The sequence below is a fragment of the Bos indicus genome, chromosome 8, assembly GCF_029378745.1.
Source record: "Bos indicus isolate NIAB-ARS_2022 breed Sahiwal x Tharparkar chromosome 8, NIAB-ARS_B.indTharparkar_mat_pri_1.0, whole genome shotgun sequence".
Taxonomy (NCBI): Eukaryota; Metazoa; Chordata; class Mammalia; order Artiodactyla; family Bovidae; genus Bos; species Bos indicus.
The window spans coordinates 7,773,928-7,797,380 of record NC_091767.1 but is presented as its reverse complement, the minus strand read 5'-3'; the positions used below and the strand labels follow the sequence as shown (position 1 = coordinate 7,797,380).

Genomic DNA, 23,453 nt, shown 5'->3' with positions numbered 1-23,453 from the left:
ACGTAAGGCTGCCAGGACCAAAGAAGGAGATTGGTGCGTCTGGGGGCGGGTTTGCGCGCAGAGAGGATAAAGGCGAGGTGCGCCCAGGGCCAACTGGGCTTTCTGCTCTGCGCGCTGTCTCTGTGCCACGTGCTTCTCCAGCGCCTCAGCGGCGCAGCATCTTTGGGCGGCTGTCTCGGAAGGTCAGTGCGGTGGGACCGGATGTTCCCCCCCGGCTGATCCTGGGAACTGAGCCTCTTTGAAACGGAGGCTGACGCCGCGCGATTGCCTGACGCCTTTGCCCCCGACTGGCCCGATAGGTGTGACAAGGCCGGGCGCCCCAGACTCAGAGCTCCCCGGGGCGATCGCGGGTCCCCTGCTGTCGCTGCGGACCTGGGAGGCCGAGGGAGGGTCGGGGTACTGCTGGGATCGGCTGGCGCGGCTCTGGCCCTTCCTGAGTTTCGAAAGGGCACCCCCTGCCAGGAGCGGTTTTCCTCATAAAACTGGTTTATCCAGTCATCTTCCCTGGAGCTTGAGCACCCACCCCCCCCCCCCCACAACTTTTCCATAGGAAAGTGGGAGGCTAAGGCTGGAGATCCGCGAGCGGCCCTTGTCTCCACGTCTTTTGGGGTTCCCTCTCCTAGGCCAGTGTGCACTGGGGGGAAGGTGCGGGGCGCCCGCTCCGCAGGGCCAAGCCTGTCTCTGAGACCCTCTATGGCTCACGCTGAGAGCTCCAGGATTTTTTCCCCCGACCCTTCCTGGCTTTCAGATCATCCCCGCTTTAAGTCCAGACTTTACCAGATGGTTGATGGAGTCTTTAGCAGTTCGCTAACTGCTTTTATAAATTGCTTTTATTAAATCCTGTCAGCATGTGGTGTCCCATTTCTAAGGATGGGGAAACTTGAGGTTGGCGAGGTAGTGTACGCCGGCTCACGCCGGAGGGAGGGCGGTGTTTGGCCTTGAACCCCGGGTGCTGGTGGGTACTCTTCTTCTGGGGAGCCGCGAAGAGGAGGAGCCGAGCTGGAGGGGAGAGGGGCAGCGGGGAAGGTGGCCCCTTCGCCACCACGAGGATGCGTCCTCCTTGTCCCCTCTCTTAGGTACCCGATGTTTTCTCTTGGCAGGGAAGAGTGGGGGTGCTGGCAGGAGGGTTTGAAACTCAACGGACCTGGTTTGCAACCCCTTTCCCTTTGGTAATTAATTATGTGCCTGACCTTGGGCGGGTCAATTCAGTCTGCAAAATGGAGAAAAGATCCCAGCTTCAGAGTTACTGTGAGGCTTAAATAAGAGTTCAGGAGAGCAGATGCTTCCTCTGTGCTCGGTAGTTGAGATGCCAGATTTTCCCGTTGGATCATTACTGTGAAGAGTACACCTTTGGAGACTTCTCTGGTGGTCCGGTTGTTAAGCATCCCCGTTTCCACTGCCGAGGGCACAGGTTCAGTCCTTGATGGGAGAACTAAGGTCCAGAATGCCACAAGATGCAGCCAAAAAAAAAAAAAAAAGGACACATTTATTTATATGAATTTTTTATGATTTAATGAACGGGAGGATATAAAGCCAAGACTACCTTGCAAATAAGCAGTTATAAGCGTTATTGATCCTTAAATCAGAGTGAGAAGTGGGAGAACTCAGGGGAGATGAAGATGGGCATGATCAGCCCTGGGAGAGGGTCCTGGGGCCAGGAAATTGTCAACTGGGCAATGACTGACCTTTGGTGAAAGCAGTTTCACTGAGTGTGGATCAAGAAGGCCTGCTCCGAGGGGCAGGGATGTGGTTTGGGGCAGTATAAACACTCTGGAGAGCCCTGAGACTGGAAGGAAAGGTTGAAGGCTGGATGAGAATGCTAGGTTTCAGCAGGTTTATAAGCAGAGGGCAAAGAACCATTTAAGGGGATTGGTGGGACCAAGGGCTTGGGAGTTTGAACTGGCTGGGGGTTTCGTGGCTCTCTGGGGCAGCATTGATCTACACTGGGTGAAGTTTCTAGCTCCCCAGTAATATATGTATGCACTGACCATTTCTTGGGCCTGGATTTTTAAAAATTTGGTAAATTATGGTTTTTAATCACATAACATTAAATTTAGCCTCTTACCATTTTTAAGAGTACAATTCGATACTGTCAGGTATATTCACAGTGTTGTGCAATGGATCTCTAAAACTTTTTTATCCTGCGAAATGAAAGCTGTGCCTGTTAGTTAAGCACTCCTATCCCCTCTCCGTTTCTCCCATGGCAACTAAATTTCTACTTCCTGTTTCTATGCTTTTTGACTGCTTTAGATAACTCATGTAACTCATATGGATGGAATCATACTGTATTTGGCCTTTCTTGGCCAGCTTATTTCAGTCAGCATAATGTTCTCCAGGTTCATCCGTGTTGTAGCATTTGACAGGAACTCCTTTTTCAAGGCTAAGTAATATTCCATCACATGTATATACCACATTTTCTTTATCCATTCATCTGTTGGGAGCTGGATACTTGTAGCTTCATACTGAATGTGCTGGAGACATGACCTAATACATTTTTATTTACTATCTCTGTGGCTGAGAATGATGAGAGCTAGAGATTTGGGAAGACCACAAGATTAAGGGAAACTGATGATGCATCCTCAGAAAAAAAGGTCTATTTTCTTGGTTTTCAATATTCCAAAGTAGAGTTTCTTTTAATATTTTTGAAATAGGATTATCTGTCTCCAGAGAAATCACAACTGAATTAAAGTTTTTTTCCCCAAGAAATGGAAGTAATGTTCTCTGAAAACAGAGGACATTCTGTTTATTGTGGTGTAGACAAACCCCTGATACTTCTCTTTCCTGCCTGCCTGTTTGACGTGGTGTTTGAATTCTCACATGCGTCGAGAACTGTTCAGCGGGACTCACAGCTCCCTGGGAGAGGCAGCCTTACTGGCCCCTGGCACGTAAAACCAACATGTCCAAAACCAAGCTCGTTTGTCTTCTGACCTGATCTGCTCCTCCAGGAAGCACATGCCCAAATTAGAGGTCCGTGTTATTCTTCTCCATTCCTCGCCAGTTGCTCCGTGTCCCAACAATCACAGCCAGCTGGGCTCAGAGTCTGCATCTCTGTCACTCCCTTCATGATGCCACTGCTTTCCTGAGCTCTGCTATGGTTGGGGCAGAAAGGTAGATGCCTAGAGATGGGAAGGTTTGTATAACAACCACCCCAGCAAGGCTTGCACAGGGGAGACGCTCGATTATTTAAGGAGGAAAGTCTGTTGGCCTGTTTCTCTTTGATCCTTTGGAACTAAAGTAAGCAAAGTACATAGGGGAGAAAGTCTGTGGACTTTTATCTGATCTCCAGTCATCCTTGATGGTTTCCATTTCTAAGTTTGACAACTAGCTTGGCAAAGCAAGTCTTACTCTAGAACAGTTATTCTCAAGTGTAATCTGGGATAACCCTGAGATTCCCTGAGACCTTTGTAAGGTCCATGAAGTCAAGGCTATTTTTAAAGTAATACTCAGAAATTTTTTTGCCTTTTTCATTGTTTCTCTCTCAGATATGTGGTGGAATCTTCTAGAGGCCACATGGCTTGTAATGAGCTTTCCACTGATCTAATGGGGTGTGTGCTTGTGTACTCCCGTGTTTCTAGAATCTTCTAAGGATAGCAGGCTTAAAGTATAAATATATTCATTTTCAGAGATAAACTCCATTTGTGCTTATCACTTCTGTGCATTTTTATTAGTTACATGCTGTTATATCTGCTATTATCTTTGGAGCCCATTTTCTTTTAAAATCAATATGTCATTGCTTTGAAATTCTAAGTTGAGCCTTTGCCTATATGGAAAAATAACAAAAAGTTTATTGTAATTTATTTTTTTTAATTTAAGGATACATCATTGGCTTAGAGGACTTGATTTTTTTCAGCTCAAAGTTCTAGCATCTATGTGTATAAATCCTGAAAAGAAATGACACAAGAGTCCTGTGAATCATGGAAAGAGGAATTTTTCTCCAGATAAATGTACAAAATTAAATAATACATGAAAATATGAACGCTTTCCTCAGGTTTTACAGATGTTAGAAATTTAACTTGTGTGTCTGACGCCACAGAGCATTTTGAATAATATTTTGGTGGCAATAGCATTATTCTGAGACCAACCATTCTGAATGAATGAAGTGTAGATAGGATGATCTCTTTAAAAGCCAAACATTATTTGTTACAGCCTTCCAAACAAGAAAAGAAAAAACTGTTGAAGTATGACAAGATAGGTTATCAAGTTGCAGTGGCTGGAGAAACAATAAAGCCTTGGTTGGATGAAAAAGCATGGAAAACACTCAGCACAGCCGCTGTGACAGTAACTTGTCAAAGACTTAGCTGCAGACGTGAAGACTGACAGCAGAAGTGTGTATCTTGCAAGTGGAAGAATCTGTGGTCATGGCTGGACTGATCATTCTGTTTGTTTTCATGCACTGTTGATGCCAAACCAATCATCAAAGACTAGCTTTTTAGTGAAGGTTTGACAGCAAACACAAATAGTGCCAGTCTTTGGTATAGAATTATTTTTTTGAATTTCATGGTTTATCCTGGACCAACTGTTGAATTTTCACTGACAGTGCACCAGCCGCAGTGGCTAAAAGTACTGGTTCCTTTGCAGAAATCAAGGCAGTGGCACCACTTGGTACTAGAAGTCATGGGATTCTTCACTGCCATATGCTTTCCTGTAAAAAAATAAAAAATAGAAAACTTAAGGACTGTTGTTACTCTTGTTGTTTAGTCCCTGACTTGTGTCTGACTCTTTTGCAATCCTGTGGACTGTAGCCCACCAGGCTCCTCTGTCCTTGGGATTTTCAGGCAAGAATACTGGAGTGGGTTGTCATTTCCTTCTCCAGGGAATCTTCCCAACCCAGGGATCCAACCCAGGTCTCCTGAGTTGGCAGGTAGATTCTTTACCACTGAGCCACAGGGAAGCCCCTTACTTAAGAATGCCCTTTCAGTTCAGTCTAGTTCAGTCGCTCAGTCGTGTCCGACTCTTTGGGACCCTGTGAATCGCAGCACGCCAAGCCTCCCTGTCCATCACCAACTCCCGGAGTTCACTCAGACTCAACGTCCATCGAGTCAGTGATGCCATCCAGCCATCTCATCCTCTGTCGTCCCCTTCTCCTCCTGCCCCCAATCCCTCCCAGCATCAGAGTCTTTTCCAATGAGTCAACTCTTCGCGTGAGGTGGCCAAAGGACTGGAGTTTCAGCTTTAGTATCGTTCCTTCCAAAGAAATCCCAGGGCTGATCTCCTTCAGAATGGACTGGTTGGATCTCCTTGCAGTCCAAGGGACTCTCAAGAGTCTTCTCCAACACCACAGTTCAAAAGTATCAAACAGTAAAAAGTGATTAATTTTTATTAAACCTTGAGCCTTGAGATGTATCTTTTTAGTGTATCATTGGTAAATGGATGTATTTGTTGTGTATCAAAATATGATGGTTGTTTTGAGATTAAGCATTTTTTTGATTGAATTGTGAGCTGCACTGGTCATTTTTTTTTTTTTTCATAGAGTACTAGTTTAACCTGAAAGAATGACTGACCAACTATGCTTATTCATACCTGGACAATCGGCAAACATTTTCTTAAAAAAAATAAAATAGATAAACCTAGCGAGCCTGTCAAGGAAACAACCAATGGTATCTGATGCAGGTTAACATGTATCCACCATTGTGAACCTGACCGCTTCCCAGTACTTAGGAATTTTCTGATGAGATCAGTGATGTTAACTAGTATAACTTTGAGGGATGGTACTGTCAAGTGTGTTGGCAGTTAGAAGCTCTGCATTACTCACTGAACGAAATTTTCCAAAAGACCAATGCATAGAATTGTAAAATCATACAGGAATAAAACACCTGTTCGAAGCATTAGATATACTAGTGGGTTCTAATGTTACAGGTACAACAGTTTCATGATAATGTCTTCAGATTCTGTGTTGCAGCTAACTTTTAAAGAAACTAGCATGTGTTGAGTTCTGGATATCAAAGGCGAGTATCCAGAATTATCTGAGAAGGCTTTAAAGATACTGCTCCCTTTTCCTCACTGCTTTGCTTTGTGAGTCTGGATTTTCTTCATTTACTTCAATCAAAGCCACAGATTGAGTTAGAAGCAGGTGCAAAAATCCAGTTGTTTTTCTATTAAGGAAAACATCAAAGAGATGAGTAAATGTAAAACAGTGGCAGAATGCTTTTTGTTTTGGAAAATATATTTTCATAAAATACGTTTATGTTAACACTAGACAGAGGAGCCTGGTGTGCTATAGTGCGTGGGTCAGAAAGTCGGACACGACTTAGCAACTTGAACAACAGCAAAAGGAGTTCTGAGACCAGAAAATGTGAGAGCTGCTACCTTAAAAGCATTCAACTGAACTTGGAAATGGCAAGATAATAATCTTGACCTGGAAAAGCTACATGCTGTAGATGGGTGGAGGGCTTTTGGGTTTTGTTTTTAATGTATATGCATTGTTAGTCAAAGCCATCCCGTAATAGGGACCGTAGTGCTGCTTGATGGTTAAGAACTGGGTTCCCTGAGACAGGTGGTGGTTGCGATGGTTAAATGCTGTAATACAGGAGGGCATTCATGGGCCTGTGGCCTGTATTGAGCATTAAATGTTAGCTAGTAATAGTTGTAGAATAAGAACCAACTCAGTCATGAATTGTCCACATTGCTAAACTAACATACAGTGTCTGAAGTTTCATCTACCAGTGCTGTTGGAAATCTGACAGCTGACCGAGGTGGAGGCCACAGGGCAGTGTGCAGAGAGCAAAGACCTGACCTTGGGGAGGATGGGCAGGAAGGTTGCTGTTCCAACCAGCAGAGTAAGCCCTGCACTCTGATCTACTCTTGTGACATGCTCACCTTGGGTAAAGTTGGCGAGGACGAAGAGCTGGACTGCAGTAAAATATACATGATCTGGGAAGAGGGGAGAAAATGGCTTTCTAATTATCCTCTCTTAAGAGGTAGCAGTGAAATGGAAATTAGTCACGGCTTACTCAGTATTGCTGGGGGCCTTTTTACCTTAACGATCTGCTTTTCTAGTCTGGATCATCCTTAAGATAAGTCTGAGTTAGTTTCATAGGGTGCTGTGTTATTTAGCCCGGAGCCTATTTGCGCTTCAGTGGTACGTGGACAGATGGTAGTGGTTGTGAAGACTGGAGGCTTTCACTTGGATCCGTGACTTGGTGTTCCTGGCATGGACGGCTCTGTACACAGTAACCTCCACTGAGACTTTAGAGCCCGTTGTCGTCAGCACTGTGTGGCTCCAGTTCTAAATCTCAGCCAGCCTTTGTTTGCCTGAACTTTGCATGAGCAACGTTTATCCCTTTTCACCGGGCTGGGCTCACGGTCGTCTCTAGATTGGCTCCCTGTCCCCGCGCTCAGCAGTCTCTTTAGTTTGGTTTATGAATCCAGGGCATGGCTTTGCTTGGGAGCTGGCGATCTTAGTGTTAGTCGTGGTTAAATCGTTTGTGTTTTGAGGGGTCTGGAAGGTAAGCAGTTACATGCTGACCTCTGCTTTTTTGTTTGTTTATTAAAATTTTATTGAAGTATAGTTGATTTATAATGTGTTAATTTCTGCTATATAGCAAGTGACTCAGTTATACATACGTAATATATATATATATTCATTTTTATTATGGTTTGTCACAAAATATTGAATATAGTTCCTGCTATACAGAAGGAGCTTGTTGTTTATCTGTCCTATATAGAATATCACGTTGGCCAAAAAATTCATTCCGGTTTTTCTGTAAGATGTTTTCCTATGCTAATCCCAAACTCCCATTCCTTCCCTTCCCTACCGGCTCTTCCTTGACAACTTGAAGTCTTTTCTCTATATCTGTGAATCTGTCTTTGTTTTGTAGGTATGTTTTTTTGTATCATATTTTAGATTTGCATTTGATATCATACAATATTTGTCTTTCTTTTTTTGACTGACTTCACATAGTATGATAATCTCTAGGTCCATCCATGTTTCTGCAAATGGCATTGTTTCATTCTTTTCTGAGCGCTAAGTCGCGTCAGTCGTGTCCGATTCTGTGTGACCCTATGGACTGTAGCCCACCAGGCTCCTCTGTCCTCTGTCAATTCTCTAGGCAAGAATACAGGAGTGGGTTGCCATGCCCTTCTCCGAGGATCTTCCTGATTTGGGGATCAAACCTGCATCTCTTCAGTCTCCTGCATTGGGAAGTGGCTTCTTTACTACTAGCGCCACCCAGGAAGCCCTTCATTCTTTTTTATGGCTGAGTAATACTCCGTTGTATATATATGAACCGCATCCTCTTTATCCATTCATCTGTTGATGGGCACTTGGCTTGCATCCATGTCTTGGTTACTGTAAATAGTGCTGCATGAACATTGGGATGCGTGTGTCTTTTCTGAACTCCGCTCCTTTTGTGTTATAGGTGTGCCACAGAGACCATGCCAGTTGTTCGGGTGCTGCGGCGGGTCGCCTGCTGGATGCTGCAGAGCCCAGCCTGTGGCTGCCGGGCTCCTGTCCTACCCAGCCGGTTTCTGGGGACCTCTCCTCGGCAGATTCCAATGGATGCCAACTTCCACTCCACTTCATTCTCAGAAGCAGACCAGCAGCGTGTCTTAATTACAGGTTGGGTTTTTTTTTCTTTCTCCCGCCTTTGTGGCTTCATTATTTTCTTTGTGTGGCTGTATATTCATTTTTGGAATGTCTAACATACCACCAGGTAACATGTATTCTTCAGAAACTCCCTTTCCACTCTTGGCTTCCTCCTGAATTGTGCAAATCCCTGGTGCTTATTTTGTTGCTGTTGACAGGGCTTGGTTTCCCTGCCCAAATCTTTTGTCATCTGAAGAAAGGACCTGGGAACCTGGGGATGAAAAAGCTACTCTGGGACTTGGTTCCCCTTTCCTGCTCGAGATCCAAGGTGTGTGGACAAAACGTGGACCCTGGAGTCTGGCGCATCTTTCCTTGGCCAGGCTCCTCCAGCCAGGCAGTTACTGCACATTTGTGTCTTGGAGACAGAGCAGATAGGCAGGGCCTGCCGGGGGCTCAGGGAACTTCTCGCCATGACCTCATGGAGCCTGTGTCTCATTGTCCACAGACTGGCTCGCCAACCCCTCTCACCTCATGTCCACCCAACGTCCAGTTCTGCATCTGCTCACTGCAAATTTGACCGTCTGCCCACAAGTCCTTCCAGCTGACCCAAGCCCACCACTGATTGATTAGCACATTTTTATTGTCTTCGATTTGCCAGAATTTCATGCCTTGACTTCACGTCATTATCCATCTTACATTCTTCAGTGTGTGCGTATTTCTCTCACTACCACCTCCTCCTCTGCTGTAAATGGGTTTCAAGTGAGGTCTGCTCCCTTAGCACTTCCCTCCCTGACTCTCCCAGCATCTTGTCCGTGTCTCTGATTCCCTCCTCCCGCCACCAACAAAGCACCCTCCAGGTGCTACTGTCAGTGCGCTGGTTTCAGTCACATGTTTACACGAGTTTACAGGAAATCCCACAGTCTGCATCGTCCTGCCTGATTACTTTCTCCCAAAATGGAATTTAGGGTTGTATTCCCCTAAATGTGTTCTAGACCCCCAGCTCTCCCATGTCCAGCAATGGCATTTGTAAGCATTCAGATTAAGACGCCATAATCATTTTTTTAATGTTCTTAGCACCTCCTAACCCACCCAGTTATCTACTCTTTTTTGGGTGACTTTTTGGTTTTTGCCTTCTTTCTCCATTCCTATTCCACTGCAGGTCTGATGGAGGAGGGTGCTCTGGATAATCCCACCAGAGGCTGATATCCAGCTATTGTATCTGCAAATAAACTTATTTACTAAACAGAAACAGACTCATAGACTTAGATAACAAACTTATGGTTATCAGGGTAGGGTGGGAAGGATGAGGGGAAGGGACAGTTTGGGATCAACGTGTTCACACTGCTATATTTAAAATGGATAACCAACAAGGGCCTACTGTATGACACAGGGAACTCTGCTCAATGTTGTGTGGCAGCCTGGATGGGAGGGCAGTTTGGGGGAGAATGGATACATGTATATGTATGGCTGAGTCCCCTTGCTGCTCACCTGGAACTGTCACAACATTGCTAATCAGCTATACCCCAATACAAAATAAAAAGTTTCTTAAAAAAAAAAAAAAAAAAAAACAATTACATGTGACTTTAAGTGTTCTGGTACCCATAGGAGATAAGCCTCATAGCCCGTCAAATAACAAAGCCAAAGCTGCTAGTGAGTTCCTGGCTGGGCGATGTTCTTGCTCTCCTGTGACTGTTCTCTTCCTGTTCCCTGGCTTCCCCTTAGCCACCGTTCTGCTGGAGAATGTTCTGTCTCTGAAACTCATCTGATCTGATCTCTGACCTAGCTCGGAGAAGGTGATTCAGTTCCATCAGGCCATCCTGGGGCTTCACCTAATTAGCTAAGATTACCAGTGGAGTTTTATTCTGTTACTACATCCTGGGAATAATTGAACTGGTTCAATTTAAATTAAAGTTTCACTTTTTTCTTCTTTATCCAGGGGGTCTTGGCCAGCTTGGAGTGGGTCTTGCTAGCTTTCTGAGGTAAGAGCTCTCGAAGTTGAAATTTAAAATCTAAGTTTGGGGGTATGTGAAGCTTATCTTTGCTCCTGTTTAACCCCTAAATCTGTCCTCTCCCCTCTTGCTCCTGAGTCTTTTACGATATTGTATCTAAATGACCGTTTGGAATGCATTTCATTGTGCCTCTTAGAATCACAGACTTTGTCTCAGGTCCTTGACTCAGTGACCCCATCCTGGTCCTTTGCCCTCTGCCTGTTCTAGGTTAGGCAAAGTAAGACCTGCCTCCAAATGGGTCAGTCAGTTTTTTGATGTTTGGGGACTGAGAGAAGAACATGTAGAAACTGAAAGGGAACAAGGTGGGATTTAGAGAAAGTGGGATAAAAGGAAAAGAGAGAAGAACAGGGGGGAAGAGGGAAGGACTCCGGGGCCCTGGGAGGACATTGGTGACAGGCACAGACAATGATGGGGTAAGGCATAAGCAGGAGATGCAGCCCCAAGTGCGGCTGGAACCGCAGGGATGCTGGTTGAGGATGGAGAGGAAGAAGGGCTCATGTGTAAAGGTGGGATTTGGAGGCAGGCAGTACATGGCAGTTTCTCTGGGCAGGATGGTTTTCATAGGACCTGGTGTGTCCTCAAATGTACCGTCTCGTATGTTTAATTTTCCCTTTAGGAAACGATTTGGGAAGGACAATGTGATTCTATCTGACATTCGGAAGCCCCCGGAACACGTCTTTCTTAGTGGTAAGAGGCTCTCAGAGCAGTCGGAGAGGCAGCTTGTAGGATTCGTATCATCACTCATAACCAGGCTTGTGAATTAAAGGAGGAGGAGTGTTTGAGGCACACTTGTGCTACTTAAAAATGTTTCCTGCATTTGGATTTCCCGGTCATTAGGTGGTTAAGACCATGTTTCCAGTGCAGGGAGCATGGGTTCAATCCCTGGTCAGGGAACTAAGATCCCACATACTGTGGGGGTGTGGCCAAAAAAGGAAAAGACGTTTCGTGTTTTTGTCCTCATTCATTCTGTAAAATGTCATTGGTATAGTCACTGCTTGTTCAGGTGATCCAAGGACAGGGGAGTTCATTAGCCCTTGATGTGAAGTTGTGGAGTAATATCTTCGGATATAATCTGCAGCCATATCTGTGGAATAAAAATTTGGATTCTACCTTTCAGAGTTTTTAGTGAACTTAACTCAGAAAGCACACAAAAATCAAGTTCTGAAGTGAGGAAAAGGAACTTTAAGTTTTGGAGAAATTAATCCTCCTATTTCAGCATGGACTTGCTCTTAAACACCTGTGCATGCACACGGATCTCAGACTCCTGTAGTCGAGCTGCTTACCACCTCAAAGATGTTTTTACGTACTTTTTATTTTTTTGAAGTTCCCATGAACATATTTTATTGGATAAATATGTGCATTGCATTCTTATTGTTGCTCAAACCTACATAAAATAGTGACTTAAGAAATTAAAGTTCTAGAGGTCAGGTCAGAAATTAAAACTCATTTCATTGGGTTGAACACAAGATGTCTGGGAGAGCTGGATCCCTCAAGACACTTCAGGGAAGATGGCGCTGGCTTCCTAGATCACTTCCTCATCAAAAATATCTTTATGACATCTCCTAGGCCCTCCTGGTTCCATGTCAGTCTTTCGTGGTTCACCTTGGGGAAGAGCATTAATGTGCTGAGTGGGGGAAATTGGCATTGCAGAAATCTGGCTCTACCCCTAGCCTAACCAAGTGTGTTGAACCCACAACTTGTGGGTTATTTATATCATGGTGGGTTTCTGGCTTTTGTAAACCCATGTTATCTATTCCTTTAAAATATGCAGCTTATTTAAGCGGAGTGAAATCACCAGGTGCCTGCAGTGTGGCGTGAACAGCATCGGCTCAAGCCAGCTGCCTGGTTTTGATCCCAGTTCTTAATCTTAATTCTGTTTGATTCTGGCAAGTTACTTAACCTCTCTTGGCCTCAGTTTCCTCCTCAACAAAATACTCACCTCAAAGTTTGTTTGAGAGTTAAATATACAGTAAGTCCCCTACTTTCAAGTTGCAAACTTTCAAAGGTGTGAACGTGCATGCGAGCCTCTGTATGCCAGCTGTTGTTCTGTACTATTGTACTGTTCAAGGTGCTAGACTGTCAGATTAAAAATGTTTGATTTTTTGTTTGTTTTTTTTATGTATGTATGATTTGCATTAAAAATTCTATAAACCTATTGCAGTGTAGTACTATATAGCCGATTGTGTTAGTTGGGTACCTAGGCTAACTTTGTTGGACTTATCCCTGGGTTTGGAAGTTCCTCTGGAGAAGGGAATGGCAATCCACTCCAGTATTCTTCCCTGGAGAATTCCATGGACTGAGAAGTCTGGTGGGCTACAGTCCGTGGGGTTGCAAAGAGTTGGATACACATGAACAAATGGACTTATGCACGTGCTCTCAGGATGAACTCGTTCCTATGTAGGGTATTTCCTGTACAGGAAGCCCTTAGAATAGCGCTCAGCAGGTATAAGTCCTGTGTAAGACTTAAAGTATTGTTAACCACGGAGTGTGTGTGTTAGTAGCTCAGTCATGTCCGACTCTGTGACCCATGGACTGTAGCCCGCCAGGCTCCTCTGTGCATGGGATTCTCCAGGCAAGAATACTGGAGTGGGTAGCCATTCCCTTCTCCAGGGACTCTTCCCGACCCAGGGATCCAACCCAAGTCCCTTGCATTACAGGCAGATTCTTTACCATCTGAGCTACCAGGGAATCACCTGGGGGTTGGGCTTTGTATTCTGCATAAGAAAAATGCTGAGTTGTGTCTGAATAGTTGTTACCAAGTTGGTAGCAATGGAATTCAAAATCAATGGGAAAACCTGTTGAAGTTTTCAAGCCCTGAACTCCTTCACTTGCCTGATTCACTGCTCCTTGCAGGCCCGTTTATTTATTCCGACATCCTGGATTACAAGAATCTTCGGGAGATTGTGGTGAACAACCGCATCACGTGGCTGTTCCATTACAGTGCCCTGCTCAGCGCAGTGGGAGAAGCAAACGTGTCCCTGGCCAGAGCCGTGAACATCACTGGTGAGTCTCTGAGTCGTGCCCCGGATGCCCTGTTTGCCGATTGCCCTTCCTGGGGAATCCTGGAAGAAGGTTTCCCAGGTTACGAGGGCTGCTCGTTTCAGGACTGCACAATGTCCTGGACGTTGCCGCAGAGCACGGTCTGCGATTGTTTGTGCCAAGCACCATCGGGGCGTTTGGACCTACTTCTCCACGGAACCCAACCCCTGACCTCTGCATCCAGAGACCCAGGACCATCTATGGGGTGTCCAAGGTCCACGCTGAGCTTATGGGCGAGGTAGGCATCACTTGGCACGGTGACTCAGTGTTTCCTTTTCTGTTTTTGTCTCAAACACCTGCTAATTCATCCTTGGAGAGGACTTCTTCCCTCCTCCAATCCCTGCCCTCAGAAATGCTTGGGGACTGATTGTGTTTGCCAGGTGCCCTGTACCCATAGCTCCAGCAGAATCCTCAGCCCTGTGCTAACATTCAACACTTCAATCATGCCCCTCGAGTGGCACCCCTCCTTCATTTGCTGCCCATCTTGCTTGTACTGCACTATTCTTTCAGGCTCCTGATATTACTATTATAAGAGCTAACTTTAAAATAACTTCAAGTGTCCTTTTGGTTTTCTTCTTTAATACACTTTGTCTTTATACTGTATCTCTGCATAGCACGTCTTTTTTTTTTTTTTTTGTCATGACTCGTAGCTTATGCTTATGGGATTTTAGTTTTCCAACCAGGGATTGAACCTGGGTTCTCAGCATTGAAAGTGCAGAGTCCTAACTACTTGACTAAAATGTCCATAAAAGGGCATTTTAGTCAGTGTCTGACCCTTCAACTGACATATCACAGTGACCATCTTTCCCTGTGCTGTCCCAACACTACCTCCTAGGTCAGGATCATGGAGATTTGTTCAGCACAATGAGCAGGGTCTTCCTTCCAAAGAAAGGCAGAAACTCCCCACTGTCAGCTGATCTATTATTTACTGTGTTGTCTGACGATGTTATCACCAGAATGGCAATTATTTGATGATAACAAACTTCAGGGTTATTTGTTAAAGAAAAATGGCAATTCTAGGGTCTTCATTTCCTCGAGGAGGATTTTAAGATGACTGTACGGGGAGATGTTTGAGGAAAAGGCTGTTAATTCTTTGCATTGCTCTACCTGATTTAAAAGATTCTTTTTAAAGTTAAATTTTCTCTTTCTCGTAGTATTATTATTACCGGTATGGATTAGACTTTCGATGCCTGAGATATCCTGGAATCATTTCTGCTGACTCCCAGCCTGGAGGAGGAACAACTGGTAGGGTTGTTTTTTATTTCTTTTTTATGTAAAATTAGCTTTCTATTTGCCTGGTGCAGTGGGGATGGATCTGCTGTCATTTCAGCCATATGCTGGCTGGAGTCTTTGCATCCTTTCTGAAAAGTGCATCTGAGAAGCTCATTGAACCCTATTGACTTAAATTTATTCAGGGCAGCTCAACCAATGCTGTAAATCCAATGGAATTTACCACCCACAGTGCCAGAATCAAACGGACTAATTTCACTAAGCATATTACCTTCCAAGTTCATCCATGTTGTCGTAAATTGCAAAATTTTATTCTTTTTTATGAGTGAGTAGTATTCCAGTGTGTACATTAGCCAACTCTTTATCCATTCATCTGTTGATGGACATTTCCATTGCTTCCATGTCTTAGTTACAGTAAATAAGGCTGCAGTGAATGTTGGACTGAGTGTATCTTTTCAAAGTAGTGTTTTGTTTTTCTCTGAGTATGTACCCAGGAGTGGAATTGCAGGGTCATATGGTAGTTCTATATTTAGTTTTTGGAGGAACCTCCATATAGTTTTCCACATTGTTATCATTTTGGACTTGAGTGTGCATTATGTTCAGTAACTCTCACATCAGAGATCCTTCCCTTATGAGGGGTTCTGAGATATAACATAAAAGATACTTGACAACATCCGAGGGATTTTTACTATAGCTTTGTACTATTGTCTGAAGTCTGAGAGGCTTATACTCTAGCTTTGTTCTTTTTCCTCAGGATAGCTTTGGCAATTCTGGGTCTCTTGTGGTTCCATATGAATTTTAGAATTATTTGTTCTAGTTCTGTGAAAAACGTCATAGGTAATTTTACAGGGATCACATTAAATCTGTAGAGTGCTTTGGGTAGTATGGCCATTTTAACAATACTATTGTAATTCTTTCAATCAAAAGCATGGGCTTTCTTTCCATTTCTTTGAATATCTTCAATTGAAATTTGAGGACATTTTTTTAAGGGATTTTCAAAGAGCCTTTGGGTTTAGTTACTTAAAAAAAAAATTGCCTAATGTAGTGCTTCTCCAGGAAGGCATGAGGAATCCCTGGGGATCCTTGAGTCAGACCTTCTCAAGGGATCCAGGAGGTCAAAACAATTTTCATATTAATACTAAGATATTATTTGCCCTTTTCAACGTCCTTTTCAAGTATACCGTGGAGTTTCTCACAGGCTGCCTGATGTATGTAGCATAGCAGACTGAACACAGAAGCAGAGATTCTTACTGTTTCCAATTAAGCCAGGGAATAAGGAGATTTTCAAAATGAAAAACATACCATTCTTCTCACTAAATTTTCTCTTACTTGGAATCTATGTTCTTTTTTTCACATATAATATCATACATATGAATGTGTGGGCTTATTATCATTTTTAAGTATAAAAATATTTTTTAAAAGTTCCCAGTTAATTTCTGATATGGTAGATGTTACTAATTTCTGATACAGTAGATGTTGCTGTGTGTGTATATGTGCTCAGTTGCTCATCATGTCTGACTCTTTGCAACCCCATGAACTGTAGCCCTCCAGGCTCCTATAACTCACCTTAATAAAACCTTTTTTGGGGTCCTTGGTGATTTTTAAGCCCACAAAGAGTTTCTGAGACTAAGACATCTGAGAACCACTGCCTTAATTCGAGAGGCTCACTCATAATTTTTGTTATAAGATGTCCCTCAGACAAGCTTCTCTTTCAGACTATGCGGTCCAGATTTTCCATGAAGCTGTCAAGAATGGCAGATTTGAGTGCAACCTGAAACCCGACACGAGGCTCCCAATGATGTACATTGACGACTGCCTCCGGGCCACCCTGGAGGTCATGGAGGCCCCAGCAGAGTCCCTGTCCATGAGAACCTACAACATCAGCGCCATGAGCTTCACCCCCGAGGAGCTGGCCCAGGAGGTGCTCAAGCATGTCCCAGAGCTCCAGGTCACCTACAATGTGGATCCTGTCCGACAGGCCATAGGTGGGTAGACCGCTGCCTCTCCCTCAGAACTGAAGTCAAGCTGCAGTCCGCCACACGAGTCCTTGAGGACATAAACCGTGGAGGAGAAGGAGAGCGCAGTGCCTTTCCCAGGGGCCCGACACCTTCCGAAGAAGGAGCTGCTATCGCACCAGAGCTGGCAGGTGGCACAGTTTTGGGAAATGATGTCCAAAGTGGGTGGACTCGAGCTGTCCAAATAAACCCACTTGTCAGCATTTCACCATTTGCCAGTTTAAATATCAAACAAACAGACATAGTATGAGAGCAGCCCTGGGTTCTCAGAGGCTGTGACTGTGCCCCTGTGTGAGTGCCATGCCATCTGAGCATGGCAGTCCCACCTTACAAGCCTGCAGGGGACTCTCCTAGCAGGTGGCAACTCACAGCGCCTGGCAGTAGATACAGGCTTCTAGTCTAAGAAGGTGACTGTGTGTGCCTGTAATGGCTGCTCTGCTCTGCTCAAGGGAGATTTCAAAGAGAACGTTTCTCTCATGGGATGTTGACCTTTATGTAAAGTGTTCTAGACCTTTTTGCACACCTACAGCCTGAATAACTTAAGCTTCTTTTCCATGTCTTATCCTAGCGGATAGTTGGCCAATGAACTTTGATGATAGCAACGCTCGGAAGGACTGGGGATGGAAGCACGATTTTGACCTCCCAGAGCTGGTGACAACGATGTTGAACTTCCACGGTTCTGAGAGCAGAGTTGCCCAGGCTAACTGAAGGGGCCGGAGGAAGAGCTCATGAGTCCTGGGTGGCTGTCCAGGGAAAGCTATAACAATCCTGAGGTTCCAGACCCCAAGGAATCTAGATGACGTGGGGCTGAAGGACTAATTGGATTGAATTTTCGCAGCTCATATTGAACTGCCACATGGAGAAATGACTAGGCTGTAGCGTCTTCTCAATGCTGTAGGTTTGGTGGTAGCCCTTCTGAATCTTTGCTGTTTGCCTAAACTTGTCCAAATCACAGAATGAAGACTTAAGTCACAATCATTTCCGTTTCCTTAATTAAGATGAAGTGACCACTTTCGGGAAGATATGTGACATTTGTATTAAATTAAACTTAATTTAAATATCACTCCTAAGACTCCATCATTCCCTTGACTAAGACCAAAGATTACTTTTTAAAGACCATCAAAGATAATCTCCAAATTTAAAAGAATTCTTTACATCCCATCAGAGTCTAAAAAAATGTCTGTGTATTAATCCCATGTTCACAATGTTCAAGAGATTTTAACCTGTCAAAAATGATCACTTCCAATTTATTTTTCTAAGAAGATACACTGCTGCTACTGCTGCTAGGTCACTTCAGTCGTGTCCGACTCTGTGCAATCCCATAGAAGGTAGCCCACCAGGCTCCCCCGTCCCTGGGATTCTCCAGGCAAGAACACTGGAGTGGGTTGCCTTTCCTTCTCCAATGCTTGAAAGTGAAAAGTGAAAGTGAAGTCGCTCAGTCGTGTATGACTCTTAGTGACCCCATGGACTGCACCCCACGAGGCACTCCGTCCATGGGATTTTTCCAGGCAAGAGTACTGGAGTGGGGTGCCATCGCCTTCTCTGCGAAGATACGATAGTGGTAGGAAACTAAGAATATTAGAGATGATCTAACTGGTCAAGGGGGTCGCTAAGCGTCGGATACGACTGAGCAACTTCACGTTCTCTTTTCACTTTCATGCATTGGAGGAGGAAATGGCAACCCACTCCAGTGTTCTTGCCTGGAGAATCCCAGGGATGGCGGGGCCTGGTGGGCTGCCGTCTATGGGGTCACACAGAGTCGGACACGACTGAAGTGACTTAGTAGTAGTAGTAGTAGTAACTGGTCAAGAGAAGCATCTCTTACTTTGATTGCCTTCCTGCTGGTGAGCTGGGGGTTGGTGACCCGGACTTTGATCCCTTACCTGCCACGTCAGACTCTCCTGGAGCTTGTCTAAATGTACAGGTTTGGGGGCTCCATGCCTTCAGGTGGACCCAATTGCTGGAGATGGGAATCTCAGAGGACCATGGGTTACTCTTTCTAGCACTGGGCCCCCAAATTTAGACCAATTCCAAACCTGATTTTCTAAAGAGGACTTCCTTACAACAGCCTTTCTATGCACTCTTAGATGAGCTTTCGAAAGAGCTCCACTAATCCTCTGAAGGGCTTCTCGGGTGGCTCAGCAGTAAACAAGCTGCCTGCAATGCAGGAGACGTGGGTTTGATCCCTGAGTCAATCCCTGGAAAACCCCCTGGAGAAGGAAATGGCCACCTACTCCGGTATTCTTCCTGGGAAATACTGTCCTGGGAAATGCCATGGACAGAGGAGCCTGGCAGGTTGTAAGAGTTGGACGTGACTTAGTGATTAAGCAACAAACAAACACTTAAATGCAAATGGAAGATGGAAAGGGCAGGAGGCCTGTGTTCCCATCATCAGTCTACAGGGGCATTCACTTGCTGTTCAGAGATACTCACTCGCCCATTGCGGGGAGAGGGGTCTACGCTGTGCCCCCTCCCCTGACCCCTAGTGCACTGAAGTCTGCCGACAGTGCTAGGTCTGCAGGATTCATAATCCAAGGACCTAAAGGAGACCGATTGCCTAGCCAATAGGCAGTGACACTTTAAATGTTCCCTGTCTTTCCTTCGTGACACTTTTGAACTTGAACATGAGCCTGTCTGGCACACTGGAAATCCACAAGTCTTCCAAATAAGTACAAAATGTGAAAATCTGATTTTTGAGGGGCGTCTGATTTGGGGGAAAAGCTTTGCACCTGGAGGAGAAATGAATTCTGGCTGTCACTTTCCCTGAGGTTGTGAATCTTGGCCGAGTCACTTCCTGTCTTGAGTCTCCACTTCCTCACCTGTGAGAAATGGCGTGAGCCTGGCTGCAGCTTCCTGACTTCCAAGGCTGTGGCTTCAATCAGGGGACTAGAAACAAGACCATAGTTAAACATTTCCTGAAAAAGTAACATTGGGTATGTTTGATAGCATATCTGTAAACATGTAATTTATGGGGTATAAGAAAACCAACTGGGGGATAAGAGGAGGAGGGATAAATTGGGAGATTGGGATTGACATATACACACTACTATATATAAGTAGGAACTGCTGCGGCTGCTGCTGCTAAGTCACTTCAGTCGTGTCCGACTCTGTGCGACCCCATGGACGGCAGCCCACCAGGCTCCCCTGTCCCTGGGATTCTCCAGGCAAGAACACTGGAGTGGGTTGCCATTTCCTTCTCCAATGCAAGAAAGTGAAAAGTGAAAGTGAAGTCGCTCAGTCGTGTCCGACTCCTAGCAACCCCATGGACCGCAGCCTGCCAGGATCCTCCATCCATGGGACTTTCCAGGCAAGAGTACTGGAGTGGGGTGCCATTGCCTTCTCCAAAGTAGGAACTAATAAGGACCTATAATACAGCACAGGGAACCCTACTCAGTCCTCTGTAATGACCTATATGGGAAAAGAACCTTAAAAAGAGTGAATATATATATATGTGTGTGTGTGTGTGTGTGTGTGTGTGTGTGTAACTGATTCATTTTGCTCTATACCTGAAATTAACACAACATTGTAAATCAACTATACTCCAACAAAAATTATAAAAACAAAACTGCCACAACCCCACAACTGTGCTCAGGGACCACCCATTCTCACAGGCCGCCTCCCTCCCTGTCCACACTTAAGACATTAAGTGTCACTGGTGAGACATTAAGGCTCTAATGAAAGATGAATCAATATTTCCAGTCCTTCTCCTCTGGAGAATATACCTTTGATATACCTTTGATAAGGTATATTATCAAAATACCTTAATTAAAGAATACTTTGCTTAAAATTATTCAGCACATTCATATTAAAGCAAAATTATTTGGTTGTCTCGCTGAGGACTATGTAAAGCTGAATTGCACATTTCCAGTCAGTGAAAGAGGTAGAATATAAATATTGTAACAGTTTGACAATTTCTAGTTTTCTCCTTAAGTCATTGAGTTTGGGGGTGGGGGAAACTTTTGCTAAGTATCTTCCATATGCTTTGATACTAATTTTGCAATGTTTGGAAATAAACTCTGGAAATGAACTGCTGTGCTGATGTATTTATTCAGTCTTGAAACAGATGGGATTCTGTTTGAAAGGGAGAAATGATTTTTAAGAATCTTTCTGTTTTAGTAAAAGATTTTAAAAATGTCCTTGTTCATACTGAATTTTGTATAATTGTATGCAAACTGCTTTCAACACTTCTGTTTAAAGATGGTTTGCAACTCCCTGGGAAGATTCCTTTGCACTGATTAATAATAATAATAATAATAATACTTATTTTAGTGAGTGTTTCTTTTTTGCTATTTAATACCATTTTTCACAACAAATATCAGGGAACCCAGACTGACTTCATAATTAAAAACATATATCACTTATACCTCTCCTATCCCCAGTAGAAATTTTAAAACACTTATTTTAGCATTTTTCCCCCTTTTCCCTTAAAAGTTGGGTGCATGTTTACTATCTTTTTTTTCCTGATCCAAGGTACTCTTTCAGAAGTTTCTGGCTTACTGTTGTTAAGTTATGACTCTTTTGCAACACCATGGACTGTAGCCCACCAGGCTCCTCCGTCCAGTCCATGGGATTTCCCAGACAAGAATACTGGAGTGGGTTGCCATTTCCTCTTCCAGGGGATCTTCCTAACCCAGGGATGGAAACTGTGTCTCCTGCATTGCAGGCAGATTTTTTTTTTTTTTTAATCACTGAGCCACCAGGGAAGGCCTTTCCTAGGTTAATAGGACAATGGAATTGTCATATGCACAGATAAAGTGAAAAGTGAAAATTGCTCACTCATGTCCATCTCTTTGCAACCCCATGGACTATACAGTCCATGGAATTTTCCAGGCCAGAGTACTGGAGTGGGTAGCCATTCCCTTCTCCAGGGGATCTTCCAAACCGGGGATCAAACCCGGTCTCCCACATTGCAGGTGGATTCTTTACCAGGTGAGCCACAAGGGTACAAGGATTAATAGTCAGCCACCTGTTGCTCTGGCTAAGCCATGAGAAAATCACCATGGGAAAAGAATAAAAGCAAAATAATAGCAATACAGCATAACCCAAATAAAAGCACACTGGGTTGAACAGTTGGGGTTGTCATTCCCTGCTAAGCTAAGGAAAAACATAAGTGTGGACCTCGGAACGCTGGGTCAGTGCAAGTTCATAACACTGCTTGTGCACACACTAAGATGTTTTCCCAAGGCATATGCCGGTCTATGACCTCCAGCTAGGTGAGAGCCCTTGTACAAGAAAATAACAAAAATAGTTTAAAGTAATCAATAACCAGAGATCAAATTGCCAACATCCGTTGGATCATCAAGAAAGCAAGAGAATTCCAAAAAGACCTCTACTTCTGCTTTATTGACTATGCCAAAACCTTTGACTGTGTGGATCACAGCAAACTGTGGAAGATTATTCAACAGATGGGGATGCCAGACCACCTGACCTGCCTCCTGAGAAATCTGTATGCAGCTCAAGAAGCAAGAGTTAGAACTGGACATGGAACAACAGACTAGTTCCAAATCAGGAAAGGAGTATATTGTCAAGGCTGAACATTGTTACCCTGCTTACTTAACTTCTATGCAGAGTACATCATGAGAAATGCCGGACTAGATGAACCACAAGATGGAATCCAGATTGCCAGGAGAAATATCAATAACCTCAGATATGCAGATGACACCACCCTTATGGCAGAAAGTGAAGAAGAAATAAAGAGCCTCTTGATGAAAGTGAAAGAGTAGAGTGAAAAAGTTGTCTTAAAACTCAACATTCAGAAAACTAAGATCATGGCACCTGGTCCCATCACTTCATGGAAAATAGATGGGGAAACAGTGGAAACCATGACAGATTTATTTTGGGGGGCTCCAAAATCACTGCAGATGGTGATTGCAGCCATGAAATTAAAAGATGCTTGCTCCTTGGAAGAAAAGTTATGATCAGCCTAGACAGCATATTAAAAAGCAGAGACATTACTTCGCCAACAAACGTCCATCTAGTTAAAGCTATGGTTTTTCTAGTCGTCATGTATAGATGTGAGAGTTCGACTAAAGAAAGCTGAGTGCCAAAGAATTGATGCTTTTGAACTGTGGTATTGGAGAAGACTCTTGAGAGTCCCTTGGACTGCAAGGAGATCCAACCAGTCCATCCTAGGGGAGATCAGTCCTGCATATTCATTGGAAGCACTGATGTTAAAACTAAAACTCCAATACTTTAGCCACCTGATGCGAAGAACTGGTCCTTTCATCATTTGAAAGGACCCTGATGCTGGGACAGATTGAAGGCAGGAGAAGGGCATGACAGAGGATGAGATGGTTGGATGGCATCACTGACTCAATGGACATGAGCTTGAGTAAACTCCAGGAGTTGGTGATGGACAGGGAGGCCTGTCCCTGTCCCTGCCCCAGGGAGGGACTGCATGCTGCAGTCCATGGGATCGCAAAGAGTTAGACACGACTGAGCAACTGAACTGAATTGAATCAATAAAATGGGAGATGTGACTGGGGACACATCATAGCAGGCTGACTTCACCATAGCACAACAGATACTCTCTGCTTGCCAAGACACTAAATAAAAGTGATGTGGCTCTGAGGAACAGGGCTCTTGATCCAAGCGGTCTTGAGTCCTCTGGTCCTATCTTTAAAACTTTAATTCTGT

At 44.3% G+C, this 23,453-nt stretch overlaps 1 protein-coding gene across 2 annotated transcripts; it reads left to right on the top strand.

Moving 5' to 3' along the window:
- Positions 1-52: 52 nt before the first annotated feature.
- Positions 53-17,880, top strand: LOC109562783 (L-threonine 3-dehydrogenase, mitochondrial). Of its 2 annotated transcripts, none has more exons than XM_019965805.2 (9): positions 53-182; positions 8,358-8,557; positions 10,461-10,503; positions 11,150-11,220; positions 13,387-13,536; positions 13,638-13,810; positions 14,727-14,817; positions 16,518-16,787; positions 17,386-17,880. In XM_019965805.2, exons 2-9 carry the CDS (start codon positions 8,374-8,376, stop codon positions 17,523-17,525), a joined length of 1,122 nt encoding a protein of 373 aa, XP_019821364.1. In that variant the 5' UTR covers positions 53-182; positions 8,358-8,373; the 3' UTR covers positions 17,526-17,880. The 2 variants fall into 2 exon arrangements, with proteins under 2 accessions (XP_019821364.1, XP_019821365.1); XM_019965806.2 differs by lacking the exon at positions 53-182 and adding an exon at positions 7,264-7,445.
- The last annotated feature ends 5,573 nt before the right edge of the window (positions 17,881-23,453 follow it).

Bases quoted from the DNA above. Each gene is read 5' to 3' on its own strand.
- LOC109562783 (XM_019965805.2), top strand. From the start codon at position 8,374: ATGCCAGTTGTTCGGGTGCTGCGGCGGGTCGCCTGCTGGATGCTGCAG. The intron at 13,537-13,637 runs GTGAGTCTCTGA...TGCTCGTTTCAG, and splicing joins CAGAGCCGTGAACATCACTG to GACTGCACAATGTCCTGGAC. The intron at 14,818-16,517 runs GTAGGGTTGTTT...CTTCTCTTTCAG, and splicing joins GCCTGGAGGAGGAACAACTG to ACTATGCGGTCCAGATTTTC.